Below are 17,400 nucleotides of genomic sequence, written 5' to 3'. Positions count from 1 at the left end.
TTGGCACGCTCTTCTCGGCATCGCTGCTTGCGGCATATGGCATTGGGTTCCCCCCACCCACCCCCCCACCCACCTTCTGAGTGCCTTATCTTAACCAGTCTAAAGCACTCAAGCACTCTTGGGCAAGGGTGTGGGGTTCATTCCAATGGCTTATTTTAGTCGCTCTCTTCTCTTCGGTCCTCGCCTGACCCAGAAATCAATGCGTGTCCGTCATCTTTAAGGACGTTCCAACTTGTTAAATTTTCCTTGAAGGAGCTGGAGGTTCCCAAAGGATACTTGAGCAAGGAAACGAGGAACACAAGTGCATGCTTTGTGGAATTTTTTAAATTTTTTTTTTAAACAGTGACGTAAATGATCGACCTGTGGATCTGCGTCAGACGATGCTTGACTGAGCAAGGACGTTCCATTCACCTAATACATGTTTCATCGATCGCGTCCTCACATTCTTTCCTGCTGTCCTCCCATGCGTGGAGCTAAGGAGAGGGGAAAGCATGCGAGGATGTGAAAACGAGCGGTTGGAACGAGCCGCTTGATTTCATGAAGGCCGAGTCTCGGACGGTTTCCGCGGGAGACGTGAGGACCCCCGCGGGGTTGGCACCCAGCCCGCCTCCTGACTGGTGGGCAGCATATCAGGGTCGTGGTCTCCCGGGGCAACCCCGGATCCGAGGGGCGCCCCACCAACTCCCGGGCTCTGGTGTCTCCTTAGGTGGTTCAGCGGGAGGAGGCGCAGGAGGAGAAGGGAGCGCAGGACGTTCCTCCCCGCCCTCCTTATTACGACATGGCGCCGGCCGGGCCGGCCCCCAGCTCGGGCGAGTTGGTGAGTAGCGTCGCCGTGGCAACAGCATGCTCCGGCCTCTCGGCTTCCTCTCGCAGCATGCGCGTGGTCTGTCCCCGCGGGTGCATGGGGCTATGGGTAATGGAGTGGCGGGGGCTATGACGTCATTGGCATTTTTTTTTTTTTTCATCAGCAGGCAAATCTGACTGAGGTGCTCTTAGAAGTCGGTGTGGAGTACTCGCTTCGCGCTCTTGTGGCTCTGATTGAGCTTTTCCACAGAATTGCTAGGAAGGTCATCGGCTCCACCCCCTTTACAGTTTCAGCATGCCAAGCAGAGCTGCTAAGAGATGCAACCAACCGGAAGCCCCCCCCCCACCACCCCATTAAACAGGCACGTCCACAGGCCAGCTGCGGTTTGGTCTCTTCCATCAACGAAAAATGGGAACGCCACCGGCACGTCCGTCAAACAACCGCCCCCCCCCCCCCCCCACTTCGGAACCATTCCGCCTCCATCAACGCCCGTTCGCCCACTCTGACAGCGTTCTCCCACTCGTGCTCCGTAATCTCGGCGTAATTGCTGGAGTAATTACGCGGGACCTTCGCGCACACGAATCCCGCTGTACTAAATCGCCGGTCGAAATGTCACGCGATTTACTTGTCGCGTTTTACGCAGCACATTTAATTCGGGGGGGAGGGTTCTGCTTCTGAAATATGTAGACTGTTTGCCATCGTGTCAGGTTTATTTTGTATGAAATCAGACAAGTGAACAGGAACACACAGGCAAGCACACACACCACTCCCACACACACACACACACATGTGCACACACACACAGGAATGGGGATGTCATTTCATAACGCTCTCTTATTCAGCATTTGCACAGTACCCTTTAAAAACAAACCCCATTTCAGCATTCGCATTGGCCAAATGTACGTTCCTTTAGGGCCGATCTGTATGACAGGACTCTCATCGGTGACATATGATGGAAGCTGTCTTTTGGGAGCGGTCTCCTGAAGAGCCCTACGGTGGAAAAATGGGGTCGCGGAGAATGTGTCCCTCGCAAACGCTGCGCAGAGCGGCATGTCCAGTAAACACCGACCCTGGATTTACACTCTCAAAGCCTTTTATTGCCGTCGCTTTCATTGTAAAAACCGCGCGCTGATCTATGGAATGTGACATTGTATAGAGCGTAGTCACTCACTCCATACAGCAGGGTGACTAATACCATCATGGAAACATTTCTTTTTTTTTTGCCTGTAAAATTGATTGGACGCATCGTGACCCGGCTTTTCGGTTGCTCTGGAAAATATGACTTTTCAGTTTGTGACTGAGGTCTTTGTTGAGTTTCACTGCATTCCCCATTGCCCTTAAATATTACCATTGTGTGTCTGTTGCTGAAGTCAGGGCAATTTATACAACATGTAGAGAGTGACAACTATCAGAAAAGATCAAATAAGTTAATGTGTGGAATGATGTCAAAGGCATTCTATGCAGGATTTTTACCTTGAAAATATTATACGACAACCATGCCAAGGCCTTATATGATACACTGGCAATCTCTGTCTTTACGCACTTCCGTGCACCTTCTATATTTGTTATTCCAAAATATGTCTGGGATGTTGCTGGGCATGGTGCTCTTTTCTGTGTGGAGAGGGGCGGTTGTGGCTACTGGGCCTGTGGTTTACAATCAGGTTTTAGTGTTTGCTGCGAGCTAAGAAGCCCAGATACAGCAAAAACAAAAAGACAAGTCGACAGGGTTCGTTAAAGAACTAGAGTTCACCTTGGAATTGCTTTTCCTTGGCTTGTTTTCTGTTGGACCTGTAAGTAAAGTTACCTCCAGCTATCCAGCCAGCAACGTTAGGTGGGGTACTCGGGGTGAATGAGCCAGGTCGAAGACGAAGGAGGAGACTTTTCTGCAAACACAGGGCCACAGCGAGGCTAAAAAAAAATCCTGCATAGTGTGCCTTTAAGGGCAAAGGGCATCGCGATTTGATTGGATGAAGGCACTGCCGTTCTAAAGCCGCTTATAAATACTGATGAGCGGCTGTGTTTTTCTGGGCCACGGTTGCTTAACACACGACTAAAAAAATCTGCCTGTTTGTCATCTGTTCTCGCTCCGCCGGGCCCAGTGCTGAGGCCAGCAATCTGCGGGGTTGTTTTTTTTTTTTTTTTTTTTCTTGGTAAAAAAAAAAAATGTTCCGGGAAACTCCGGGACGCTCGCTGCCAGAGCTCGTCAGCGCTTTTGTGCCTTTTCCGCGCCCGTCGCCACCGGCCGCCGTCCAGCTCGCGCCTCGGAACGCAGCCCGGGTTTAATTAAGCGGCTTCGCCAGCTCCGCAGCCTCCGGAGAGAGCCCGTCCATCGGCGCGCTCGGTAGATGATGTCGTCGTCGCCGTCGCCACTTCCGGAAGCGCCTTCTCTTCCCCCTCCAATTTTGTGCCTTTAAAAAAAAAGAAAAAAAAAAGAGGAGGAGTAAAAAGAAACGCTGTCTGCGGTGTTCGGATTAAAAGGCGTCCGAACGCCGTTCCTGAAAGGCAAACAGACGCCCGTTCGCAGAGGCAAAGAGGCAATCTCCAGCCTGGCTGTAGTAATCCCCGTCAGTTATCGAGAGAGTTCCCGCCCCCTTTCTCTCTATTTTATGCTCTTTCCTTCTCTCCACTTTTCATTCTGTCTCTTTTCTTCAACTGACCTACGGTCTGTCCTCTTGCCATGCAATGGTCTCTCTCTCTCTCTCTTTCTCTCTCTATCTATCACTTTCAACAGTCTCTCCCCCAGACCTTGCTCATCACAGGCAGCCTTTTCAGACGGGTAGACAGTTAGCAGCCCAAAACATTTCATCACTTGATCACGGTCCTCTCCAGGCTTGATGGTACTTACCATGCTTTTATTTTAAAAATCATACATCCCTTTTCTCTTCTTTTCGTTGTAACTGTTGGCCTATCCCATCGGCTGCTTTGGAAGCCACGCCCCCCTGACTACACAGCTGTAGGCCCACTTGTGGCCAGGTCTCGAGCCTCCAACTGACCAGAGGAATCAACTCTTTATGACCAGACTGGAAATATCCCACTGACTAAAAACAAACATGTAACTGGCCATAGCATTGCCCTAAAGCACTCTTGGACAATAGGAACAGCACACAAGAACAGATATTTCTGTGAGAAAGGATTCCCCTTATATCTGCTATATAACAGCTAATAACATTTGGATTTTCTGGTGGTTGTGCACACGCAGAAAGCCGGCATGGAACCCCAAACAGAGGCCTTCTCTGGAGCTACGGAGCTCCTCCGACCAGCACTGCTATAGCAGTAACAGGGCAGCGTGCTTGGGAAGGGGTGGAATGGGGGAAGAAGGGGGGCAGCAACCCGAAATTGGGACCTGTGTGACCCCTCTGACTGATCTGCCGACCCAACACCACCTCATCTGGTCTTCCTCTCTGCTTCTCTGTACCTCGAGTAATTCTTTCATCTGCCTCCATTGACATCTGTACGGCATTCGAGTCCTTCGATTGGCCGCAGCCGGCATTGAACGTGACCGATTATGAGTCACACTCTGGGATTTGTAGTCCTAAAGGTGATTATTGGCTTTGAACCGAGGAAACAAGACGATCAGTGTTTTTTTGTGACAGGTACTGTAATAATGTTGCTGCGTTCCGTACGCCCTTCACCTCCTGTCTGATTCATCCTATTTCATTCCGTTTTTTTATTCTTGCAGGGTGCCCATCTCTCCTCCTCCTTCTCCTCCTCCTCCCCATCGTCCTCCTCCTCCAGAAGTCATCTTTCCTCCCTTCCCATGTCATCCTGTTAAATGCCTTTGTCACTGTTGCTTTTCATTTCCAAACATGCTTTTCTTCTGCCTCCTCACCATATCATCCTTTTATGCTCTGTCTTTCTCTTTACTTTTCAATCTGTCGCTTTTTTTGTCAACTGACCCAGAGTCTGTCCTCTCTATGCACTGGCAGCTCTCTCTTTCTCTCTCTCTCTCTCTCTGTCTCTCTCCCTCCCTCTCATTCTCTGTCTTCCTTTCATTGTCTGTCTCTCTTGGACTCTCTGTCACACTGACTCCCTCTCTCTTGCTCTCTCTCTTTCGCCCTCCCTCACTCTCTCTTACTTTCTCTTGTACATACACACTCTCTCTCTGTCTCTCTCTCTCTCATACTCTCTCTCTCACACGCACACACACACATACACACTCTCTCTCTCTCTCCCTCTCTCCTCACCCTCCTCTCGCCCTCTCCTCTTATCTCCAGAGCGCTGGCGACAGGGACAGTGAGGTCCAGTACGCGGAGCTGGACGCCTCAGCCTTGGCCCGCTCGCCCAGTCCGCGCGGCTCCATTCAGACCGACGGAGAGCCTGTCGAGTACGCCACCATCCAGACTAGCTCACACTAGCGCATGCCAATGTAGGCCTCCTCCCCCTCCCTCAAACACTGGCCTCAAGGTATACACACTCTGCAGTGCTGCCATCTCTGCCCCCCCACACTCCCCCCCCCCCTTTGTCTGCCCACCTTTGGCACCCTTATGTTCTCGCACGCCCCCCCCTCCCCCGTCTACCCATGTTCTGTCCCACAACCCTACTTCAATTTTAGTTTGTAGATTTTTGAATACACATCATACTGTGTATTTAAGAATGAGACAAATTGATTTCAAATGAAAGAAATCTTTTTTTTTCATGGTATATATTATAAAGATATCTAACTTTAAATTCAACAAGAAGGTAGTCCGAAAAAGCCCAACGTTTTGTGCTAATTTAAGTTAAGTATGCATTAAAATAAATAAATAAATAAAAAACAGAGCCAGCATTGAAGTGGAAACATTCGTTTTCACTTTTAGAGCAGAAAGGAAGGCCTGCATCTGGAAATAACTTGTGAAACTGCTCGGCTCGTTTTGCCTTTAACATTTTTGGGTTTCTGGATCTGAGCTCTCGAGCCCGCGCGGGCCAGATGTTTGGCCGGAGCGAAACGCAGAACTCAGCAGAACGCTTCCCCCCCCGGTTAGCTGGAGCAGATTTGCGCAGAAAGACGACCTGCGAGAGACGAACCGCCGCCGTCGACTCCAGTCAGATACTCGACCGCGGTGTGGACGCTGCGCTTCAGGGCCGAGCAGAGGAGAGAGAACAGGGCTCGCCAACCAAGAAAAAACTGTTTTACCGTAATTGCGCAGAATACATTTTTACCAAAATTAATAAATGAAAATGAATGACAGCAACATTAATGCATTTTAAAGTAAAATGAAAGGGACACATTGGGCACTTGGGGCAAAAGGTGGAGGTGCATGGGCACCCGGAGCACCCACCCAGCGCCCCTCACGCGTGCCTGCTGTACTTTAATATCCACTAATAAGTTCACCAGAGGTGTCTCATCTTATCCGAAAAGGGCCAGTTCGGGAGCAGGTTTTTTGTTTTAGCCCTGCGCTAAGACACCTGGTTCTACTTATCAAGGTCGTGATTGAAGACCACCAGTAGTTATTTAGTGGAATCAGGGGTCTACTACTGTACTGTGTGTACTATTCCAAAACAAAAACCTGCCCCCGCACTGGCCCTTTTTGGACAAGATTGGACACCCCTGAAGTAGCTGAATGCTTTACCATTTTACTGAGACTCCCAGCTCTCTCATTTTTCAAAACAAAATATGATGGACCACAATTTTTGGCCAAGTAAAGGCAGAAAAACGAGGCATATGTTCTAGTGCAGCCTCATTCAGAAACGAGCAATTAGATCCGTTTCATATTTTGTTCAGAAACGCATCTCCTGAGATTAATCCATATCATTATTACCATCGATCCAAGTGCCCTCTTGGACGCACACGCGTTAAGACATGCAATTAAATGACAGCCGGGGCATCTTGAATGGCTGTGTGATAGAGAGAAAACATTTGAGGTCTTTAGGATATTCATATCAGCATATGTGACCTTTGCGTCGACCATAAACATAAATTAGATTTTCTATCCTGTTGTCTATTGCACAATTTTACCCCCAGTATAAAATGACATTAAAATGAATCAGATTTTGTTCCCCCCACATTTTTACGACGTGACCTCAAGTTATTAAATGAATTTCTATTGCATTAGGATCACACAGTACCTTAATACATTTTTGGACATTAAAGTAACTGTCAATGTTAAAGAAATCCAACCGAATGGTTTCTCGTGCCCCAGTTTTTAAATACATATTGACTTTTCCAGGAAATTAATTTTCAATTCAGGTTAAGTGTACTATTGTAAATGCAAGGCAAAGTGCTGATGGTTCTCAGAAAGAAACTAATATGCCCTTTAAAGAAGGTTCAATATGAAAGAGATTACCAAACTGTGTAATGCCTACACCTGAAAACATGGAGCTTATTAGGTAAGTTCAAAGATGGTGCTGAAGTGGAAGAAAATTAATGATACAGTTTTTGCTGTCAAACATATTTTCTCCTTGTGTGAAACCACATGGCATAATATACATGTCTCTGAATGTGGAATGCGGAATTCGACTCAAAATGCATTTAAAACATAATATTTAACTTCTCATTATAGGCTTTGTGATGCCAGGCAAAATGTTTTTGACCCTCTTCTAATCTATCATGTCCTGTTGCACTGCTGATTGCTTCTATTCTTAAAGTCATTGACGATCTAAAATGTCCTCTAGTGATCAGCATTTAAATCAGAATATACTGTTTGTACTTAAAGTGAAGAGAAATTTTAATATCTGAATAGCTATTTGTCAGTTATCTTAAATCTTACTGTATCTTTTATGTATTTTATCTATAGTTCAGCATAAAGAATGTACCCATAAAGATCCTATTTTAGATCACTCTCTCTTCAGCATGCATATAGCGCTTCCCTTCGCAGGACATTGTAGTCAAGTGAGATCACTTCCTTTCGATTCATTTGCATATTAATCAAATTTCTCCATTAATGATTAATTCTGAATGCGGTGCTGTGCCCGCATTAAGCTGTAAATTGATTTATTACAAGACTATGAAGAATCACATGAAAGACTGACAGGGACCTTAACATATTTAACAAGCAGTTTGATTAATGCAAATTCAATGCTTTTGTGCCTAAATGTGTAATTTAGCGTTAAGAAGCTAACGCTTGTTTAAACGCTTTGCTTAAAAATAAGGACAGAGTTCGCGGCACTTAATTTTGAGTCCAAAGCTGAACACCTCCATTTTCTCCGGCTTACAGTAACATTCCCTTTTGCCGGAACTTTTCAGTTTGAGTGACATATTGACTGACCAATGCATGTTGATAAACCAGCAGCTCTCTGAAACTGCCCTGAAGCCTGAAGTAAGACTTTAAGCTCCATAAGACCCTTCATTTTAGAAATAAATCTCAGGCACGGACGATACAGGCCGCACAGTAAGTTTACCCATCGGTAATGTTGTCATGTACAACATAATATCACCGTTATTAAGTGTCTGGAAGTCAATGGCACTCGCAGACACAGGTAACAGCCTCCACCGCTCTTCCTGATGCAGCGTGTAGAAAATCGAAAGGTCGGCGCTCCGTGCCACGCTGATTATCTCTATTGATTTTTAGGGTTTGGAGCAGGCGTCGGGACGGGGTGGAGCTCAGGCGGTGTCGCGGTTCAGCCGGTGCTCCCGTCGCGCGGTTTTAGCCTGTCGCGTCGTGGTCTTCCGCTTCCCCAGATATGAATAAAACGGAGTGAATAAAAAGCAGCTTATGTCTGTATCATAATGGACTTCCTGTCGTCTGCGCGCCGGTCGGTGCTTCGTGACGAATAGTAAGGGGAAAGATAATTTTTTTTTTTTCCACAAGAGCTGCTAGAGCTAAAGGTGCACATCCTGTGTCGACCACCCGGTGTTTGTGCACCTCCGCCTATTTGTCCTCATTGACTAGCCATTTGTGTGTGTGTGTATGCATGTGCGAGCGCACGCGCGTGAGCGCTGTTATGCTACGGATTTAATTGCAGGCCCTAATTTCACATAAATGCGAGAGTATTATTATTATTATTTTATTCCTAACTCTCTCATTATTGTTTTGTTTCTTTTTTTCGCTGGCGTCGTGTTTTAATGAGCTTTCCACTCTGTGCTGTTACGTAAAGCCCTCAATCTGGGGCACTGTTTCTGTTCTTTGTGCTGTAGTACAATAGCCTTGGTTCTTTCTGTTTTTTTCCCCATATATTTTTTGCTTTTGAAAACAAAGGATTTTTTGGGGGAGGGTTCTGCTTGTTTCTCAGAAATGTCGCCAAGGCTAGGGTTCAGTCTATTTCTAACCCTTTAACTGGTGGCTCAATTAAGCCTTCTTTTCACATAAAATTGTTTTATTCATATGCAGAAATAAATCAATAAAAACTCCTTTTGGATGCAAAAAGAAGCTTGACCTCTTGATTGAGCTGCCAGTTAAAGAGATTTATTAAGGGTATGGGAAACAGAACCTGCTGAGTTGTGTATCATTGTCCTGTCAACTGTGTTTTTAACTCAAATTTGTGGGTCTTCTAAGTTTAAAATGTGGTGTTGATACATGTTAGCCTCATAGTGGGAATAAATGTATTGTTTTAAGATCAAAAAGTACCAAAATGACTAGCTTATATCTTGTGTCAATTATAGCTTGCATGTTCTTTGATGTAGAAAGATGCACATTGATGCTCAGTGCACAGATGTACAGTGTTGGTATTAGATAGTAGTTGTAGGATTGTCAATAACATATAGCCAGCGTATTTTATACATTTTAGTTATAGTGGAAAATATTTGTACCGTGTACTCTCACCTAATGTATTAATGTTTGCAAATAATACTGCCACAATGTATAAAGAATATGAAACTTTGTGGGTGAGACTGACAAGTAGCATTACTTTATATGTTGATACTGCATCTAAGTTACAAGCTAAAGTCAGTTTTTGAAGTACATTTATTTGAATACCCAGAGTCAATATCTGATGCCATACATCCTTCTGAGAGGCCCAGTTTATGTCACAAAGTTCCTGTAAACATTTCCTGTAAATGATGCACACAGCTTAAACTATAACAGATCAATGCAGGTGCTACTCTTCTTTGTCAGTGCCCAAGTTCAGCACCCGCAAAAATAAACTCACCGCAGTGTTGGCATAGTAAGCGTAAATTAGTATAATCTTTTCAGGGGAATATGCAATTTTGGCATCTACCGTGGTTTAAAGACAGAAATGTTTGTATTGCTAATTGTATTCTTCTGCAATTAGCAGGCAGAGTACCACAGAGCATTCTCTAAAGCTCTGTTGTACAATACTGACTTCATCTGCTGAGGAAGCGTTTAAAAAAAACAAAAAACATTACAGGACAAAAATGGAAAATATCAGCAATAGGCTCAGACTGAGCATCAATGGATCCCTTATCTTTTTGATAGTTTGAGTGAGTGAGTTTGAACTTGTAATAGCCTTATACAGAAGTATATTACAGAGGAACACGGGTGTTGGGTGGCTGGGGGGGGGGTCTAATTCCCGCCACCGTTAGCGCTAGGTTCTGCGAGCAACAGATGTGTCAATACATGGAACCCCCCCCCCCCGTCTGCCACCAGCCACCCCCCCCACCCACCCCCCATTATATGGCCCTACACAATTTAAAAAATGAATCTGAAAGCTTTTTTTTTTTGAGGGGGGTAATTTCATCATGATGGTCTACCATTGATGCACAGCAGCCGTTATGAAGAGCGGCATTAGGTGTGAATCATTCAATGACCGCCCACATCAGTGCATTTGTGACAGTTGCATCAGCTGTCTGTCTGCTCTCTCGCTCAGTCTTCCTCTCTTCCTCCTCCATAAGCCAGTTCGCTCCACGCGCTTGGGCAGGGCTGCCCAACCCCGTTCCTGGAGGTCTACCGTCCCATAGGTTTTCTCTCCAACCCTGTCAGAGCACACCTCGTAGATCTCGTTGAGCTGCTAATTAGCAGAATCAGCTGTGCCGAATCAAGGTTGAAATGAAAACCTTCAGGATGGTAGATCTCCGGGATTAAAGCTGGGCAGCCCTGTGTCACAGCTTTAAGAGCACGTGGATTGAAAACAGAGCATGTGCATTATGATCAGTACAGAAGACTTTTTGTTGAGAAATACTTGCGTGCCTTCAGCCATTGTCCGACCACCACAGAAATTCTGGAAGTCACAACCATGGCAATCATAAACTGCCTCGCCTTCTCTCGACACACACCCTTTTTGCCTGGAGGAGACTTTACTAAAACGAATGGGGAGAGTAGTCTGTTGGGCAAGACTTCCATTGAAGGCAACTCGGTTCTCCTGGAAATGAGTCATGGATACATGCTCGTTCGATTATGACGCTCGTTTTCAAAAATGTTTGGAGAAATATAAAACAGTCAAAGTAAGAAAATCTCAAATGATTTCCAGCAGTGTCCCCCGTTTTTGCCCGTCAAAAGACAATACTCCACTCTGTGCGGTATGTCAAGATTCGCAGGCTTTTAGTACGAGATTCATGGACCAGCGGGGTAACTGATTGCACCCGGGGCAGTGCCATGATGTAGTGCTGCTGGAAGTGAGGACAAAGTGAAAAACATCTGATCTCAAAGGTTGTTTGCAGGAGCAGGCCCTGTAAAACAGGAAGAGATCAGGCAGGGCAGTGTCTAAGAGAGCTGCTTCCAACACGTAGGCCTGCTTTCACTACTTTCGACTTCTCCTGGCTTCTTCCAATCAGCGGAGGACTGGAGTTCCAGTTAGTAGAGCCCCTCTGTAGTAGAGGAGATTAACCTTTTGCATATCTTAGGGTCAGCCTGAAGTAAGTGAAAAGTATAGTGGCTTAGATTGTGCTATTTTTCATTTTATTCTTTAAATTTTTTTCCTCTCCGCTGCCAGTTTGACGCCAATGCTGCCACAGTTATGAATATAGCAGTTTGTGAATTGGCTAGCATGGGAAGGCTTCCGTTGAAGTGGAAGAAATGGCATTCCCTTTTTAATTTTTGCTGTTGTGTAAAGGATGAGCCGTTTTTAATGGGATTCATTACAGTTTCACATTTTCAGCCTCTTCTGTGACTTATTTCTTCCACCGAAAGGCACTTAAAGCATTCTGTCATTTTGCAGATGGAGATAATAGCACTGTAATTTGGTCTATTGAATCAATAAAGTGAAATACTTCAGTCAATGTATCATACAGTTCCTGACCTTGCAAAAGGCTGGCATCTAGACATACTGACAAAAACACCTCATATCCGCACTTTATAGTTGTTATTAAAAAATCTCATAATCTGCGTGGCACATCCAAAAAACAAGACCTTGGATTGTTCTATCGTGTCACACCTTTCATAACTCATCTTTTTCCCCTCAAACTCCTGAACTCCGCACTTCCTCCCGATTAAGTCATGGCTTTTTCCCCCGTGGAGGTTCCGGTGGGTTGCGCATTGAGGATGCAATGCATGCGCAAACACACAAAAAAAAAAAAAACAAACAATATGTGTGTGACGAGGAGAGAAAAAGAGAGAGAGGGAGAGATGTTAGCCTCTTAACCCTACACAGTAAAGACTCAGCTCTCTCATAACCAATATTGTTTTCTATGTGTGGTGGAAGTGTTCTTGGTATGATGTAAAGAGCATGGTAATTGACCCAACTTACATCGCCATTTCGCTTCTGCTTCATACGAATGCTGTTGTGGATGGAGAGTGTTTGAATTTCCTCTTGAGTTCCATGGATTCTTTAGCACACTGTGCTTAACATTAGCGTAACGTTAGGCAACATGTGCATTGCATTACACGTAACCATTAGCAGCAACATGTAAAGCATTAGCATTAGCACGTAAAACCATTAGCAGCAACATGTAAAGCTTTAACATTAGCACGTAAAACCGTTAGCAGCAATATGTAAAACATTTTTTTTACAGATAACTTACCTAGATAATTATGCTGGTGAAGGGTGAATCCAATAATATTAAGAATTAAAGAAAAAAATAAAATGCCTTTATTGGTCCAGCACTAATGCACATAAAGTCAAATTAATGACCTTATATTCTTCTGGTACAGGTTAAGTAGCCCTATTTGCTGACAGTTTTCAGCACTTGAAATGCATTTGACGGTTGCCGCAGAAACAGACAGAAATATCAGTTTATTTATGCAGCGTTTTATTTGGACATCGTGTTTTTTATGCACCGATCAATTATGTCTGTGCATTTGCATATATTTATGAACAAAGGAGGTGACTGCGTAGTCTGCTAAGACTCTCTCAAAAAGGTGAGAACCCAGCAGAAGAGCACTGTGTCTTCATAAAAAAAAAAAAAGTGCCAACAGGCTTTAGTGAAAGGACCATGGAAGGAAAATCTCCAGCCTTCGGTGCGGATCCAATATATTCAAAACCAACACCTCGGGTGTTATCGGCCCGAAGGATCCAATTCCTTTTATTTGGCTGGCTGTTTTCGCGGAAGATTTTTTTTTTCTTTCTGTGCACTGGAGCTATTTCCACTCGCATTAAGTGTCTTTTGTTTCTCGCTCTTAACCTGTGAATGCCAAGTCATGGATGCGGGCTTAGCCAGAAGAACAAAAAAAGACTATAGTTTATATAAAACAGAATTTAAAACCATACACCAAAAAATGAAGGTTTTTTTTGGCTATGTTTCAGTTCACTGGTGCTCATATGCAGGGTTTTGCTCTTGGAATGCAAGGGTATATTGTAACCTCCATAGTAATTTGTTGCAGTTATCCTCAAAAATTCTAATAATTATATTTTTCTTATTCTATTGCATCTTTATAGTCCATGACATTACTGTCATAGTTATGACAGTAATAGAAAAGAGAATGTATGTAAATATGTGCAACCACACACTCGGTCACGTTTACACTGGCAAGTAAGCCAGCAAGTGAAACAGATTGATGTACATAAAAAAATGATGTACATAAATAATGCAATAAGACAAAAACGTCTGTTTTGCCTGTTTTCATTTCTGAAATATTTTCTATTATAGCTGGAGCAGACTGCTGCAGGTCCTATTTTTTCTTTTTGCAGCTAAAATAGTTTACATTTCTCTATGTCTGACTGAAATTGAATGTTACCTTGTCATGATCATTACCTTTCTGACAGACAGTCAGAACTGCTTCATTTTTCTACTGCTCAAACTGTATCAGTTCATGTCATTGAGTGCAATATGTTTGTTTCACTGTGTTTTGCAGTTGTAATGAATGTTCCGGAAAGAGGTTGTTGCTAAAATGGAAAGGCCAGTTAATGTACTGCCTGTTTGTTTCAAAAGTCCTTCCTGCCTGACCCAGTGAAAATGTCACAATTGTGTTAATATTTTCCCTTTCTCTCTCTTTTTCTCTGCTTCTCTCCTCTCCTCCTCTCCCCTCCCTCTCTGCTCTCCTCCCTCTCTCTCTGCCCCTCTCTCCCTCTCTGCCCTCCCTCCTCTCCTCTGCCTCTCCCTGCCTCCCTCTCTGCCACTCCCTCCCTCTCTCTCTGCCTCTCCCTCCCTCCCTCTCTGCCTCTCCCTCCCTCTCTGCCGCTCCCTCCCTCTCTCTCTGCCGCTCCCTCCCTCCCTCTCTACCTCTCGCTCCCTCGTGTCTTCGACAGAGCGTCGGGAAGCGATACGAGGATCTGCCAAACACGGCGGACTATGTGAGCTACCGCCTGGCCTGCAACAAGGAGGACTACCCGGAGCCCCACTCCCCCCCTCTCCAGTCCCCCCTCACCTACCTGCCCCAGGCCCCCTACGTGCAGCCCCCCTCCACCTGCCCCGTGTTCAGGTATCCGCCTCCCCCTGGGGCCCTCAGCCCCTACACCTTCCCCAAAGAGCAGTACGTGTAAACGCCAGCCCGCCCGCCGTCTCTGTGTGAGGAACGCACACGGAGAGGAGAGGAACACGGGTGTTGGGTGGCTGGGGTGGGGTCTAACTCCCGCCACCGCTAGCGCTAGGTTCGGCGAATTCCGCCCAGCAACAGATGTGTCAATACATGGAACCCCCCCATCTGCCACCAGCCACCCCCCCCACCACCCATTATATGTTGCTCTGCACATCATGTTTCATGCACAGTCGTGTTGTTTTTTGTTGTTATGTACACACCTCTGTCATTTTGTTTTTTATTTATTTCCCCAGACAAATTATTCCAGTGTATTCTCGATTTTTCTTGTGATTATTATGTTACTTGTACATAATTTTTTTTTTTTGTCTGTTTCATTTACTGGCTTACTTGCTGGCATAACGTGACTCAGTTTTTGTGTTTATGCACGTTTCGGACCCTTCCTTTCCTATTATTGTCAGAACTATGATGGCGACGGCTTGGACTATAGCTGTTGAGTATGGTACAGAGAACACTAATGGCTCCTTGGCGGTGCTTTTCACCTTGTCCTGATTCACTTGCAAATCGCAACCTTTATGCTGATAAAATAATCGTATATATACTCCTCTGCAAATTGATTTTTGGGACATAAAGGGATAAAAATGCGACCATTTGCACTGCATTTTCAACGGCATTCTATTATGCTTGCCTAATCATATATGTATTCCATCTTGCAGTTAATGGATTGCAGGCTGCTTCCCTGGTGATGGCTTTAGAACATGTGTTTCTCCACCATTTTGGAATCTTTCACAAGCAAATTGGAAAAAAAAAAATCTATTACACTAAAACATACCCTTATTTATATCTGCATCACTAAGGCCCTATGTTGAATTCGATGAGGCGTGGGTGTAAAATAGGTAAAAGACAAAAGTAGATTTCTCGCAGTGAACATGGATTCATAAACATGTACAAATAAACATAAAGGTTGTGCAGGACATGGATAAACATGCAAAACTGATGCTGTGAGCCAGGAACAGATGAGAACAATGAAACTGATAGATTTAATATTTTAAATGTGTATTTTTTATAATGCATTTTTACACTTTGAGTCAAATACTGATACAAAAAATAGACATCATGTGTAGTCACAATGGCATTATCTATTCATTTATTTATTAGAAATTAGACATTTATTAGACATTGGAATCTAGTTGCATACCACACACACAATATGCAACTCTGATACATAGTTTGTGAGAGAGAAGTTTATATTTTTCATTATGCAAATCTACAAATAGATAACAATCTACATTATTGATCAAAATTGTACAAATCTATCTATTCACTATTTATTAATACCACATTTTACATGAGAAAACAAAATATAATTCTTTGAAGTCATTTACACAAAGTTAATATTCCCTAAAACAGTGTAAGATTATTACAGTACCAGAATCATCTGTATAAAACATTTATGCCCAATTATGCAGGACTTTTCACCTTCCATGAAGAGAAAGCAGGTTATGCTACATTTCAGAATAGAATTTTGTATTATATTCTATTTTTGATGAAGGACTTTGTGTGCTTTTTAAGGGTTTATAAAGGTGTTATGACATGTTAATGAAGTTGTTATGCATGCTGCATAGCAGCTGAAGGAATCCGTCCTTCAGGAAACAGTATTATTATTATTATTATTATTATTATTATTATTATTATTATTATTATTATTATTATATGGTTTATACATGTAAGAAACATTCACATTGTTTTGCCATTTAAACACAAATAGCCTGTCTGTATCTGGAAATGTGACTTTTTTTTTCGAAAAAACAGCAATAAGCATTATTTTTCTTTTGATGTGAATGCTATACATTTTTTTTATTTATTTCCATCACACTCAGTGCAAAATGATATATAATACATGTACAAAAAATGCTGTGAATATATTTATTGACATCTTTCAGTTATGTAAATTACTGTTTTAATGTTGAAATAAAACCCTTCTCTATAGACACTGTAAGTATGCATTTTTATATCAGAATAATACTTGCCCATCTATATAAAATTACATATGACTACCTCTTATATTTAAAAAAAATATATTCCACTGCCTTCAAAATGCCTGTCTTTTTTTCTGACACATTGTAGTTCTTACAAATAATAGAGACTCTTTTATCTCTGAAATGTATTTCCCCATTCTGACATTAATTGTTTATTAATTAATTAATTGTTTAATTTCAAGATATTATAATGTGTGAAGGACTTTCAGAGTAGAACAGCGTCTGTTGGAGATATTCAATCCTTTGTGGTGGGGATACGTTGGAGTGGCTTTTTAGTTAATATTTGAAGATAATATAGGAACTGTATAATATAATATACACTAAAGTGAAGAATATGTGTTATTTGGGTGCACTATTTGGGTTGTTCATGTTTGGTCTGTTAGACACAAAGGTATAGAACTAGCATGCTTCTTTGTATATACTATAGAATGGGGGTAATACAACTCCAGGCCTGGAGGGTCACAGTGTCTGCTGGTCCTCGTGTTTCAGTTATTATGTGATTCATTTAAGTCATTTGCTGTCTAAAGAGTCCACAAACTTTGCGTCCAAGGCCTAAATTCGGTTGTAGATTGAAAGGAAACCGCAAATGTGTCTATGAGTTTGGCAGTGTTCTAGACGAAAGCCAGTGTTTTGGCTGGTTAAGCAAAAGTACTGTGATGTCACAGAGCTGGGGTTCTGCATGGAATGATGGGAGTCCGTTCTCAGTCCCTGGTTTGGTTTGCTGGTATGATGTGATAACATGTCCTTCTAAAAACATGTACTTATGTTTGTTTTTATTTGTACTTTTTTAGAACCCTGGAATCTTCCACCTGCTGTACTGTTTAAATGATTTTACCGAAGCTGAGTAGCTGAGCCATTTTAATTCAAGCATAACATTTTAGAAAATTAATGTGAA

The 17,400-nt window shown here is 43.4% G+C and overlaps 1 protein-coding gene across 3 annotated transcripts in view; it reads left to right on the top strand.

The window, feature by feature from the left end:
- Positions 1 to 16,455, top strand: part of nectin1a (nectin cell adhesion molecule 1a) — a 177,160-nt gene extending 160,705 nt beyond the window's left edge. Inside the window, exons 8-10 of one of the 3 annotated variants that reach the window (XM_064352534.1) lie at positions 707 to 817; positions 5,020 to 5,209; positions 14,240 to 14,374. In XM_064352534.1, the coding sequence (XP_064208604.1) occupies positions 707 to 817; positions 5,020 to 5,160 (252 nt within the window). In that variant the 3' untranslated portion in view covers positions 5,161 to 5,209; positions 14,240 to 14,374. Of the gene's footprint in view, positions 1 to 706; positions 818 to 5,019; positions 5,210 to 14,239 lie in introns of all 3 variants that reach the window. The other 2 variants (XM_064352537.1, XM_064352536.1) reach the window with 2 other exon arrangements.
- Positions 16,456 to 17,400: the final 945 nt, after the last annotated feature.

This window comes from Anguilla rostrata, chromosome 9 (genome assembly GCF_018555375.3).
Source record: "Anguilla rostrata isolate EN2019 chromosome 9, ASM1855537v3, whole genome shotgun sequence".
NCBI classification, from domain to species: domain Eukaryota; kingdom Metazoa; phylum Chordata; class Actinopteri; order Anguilliformes; family Anguillidae; genus Anguilla; species Anguilla rostrata.
The sequence above is the reverse complement of the archived record's forward strand: the minus strand, read 5'-3'. Positions and strand labels throughout refer to the sequence as shown.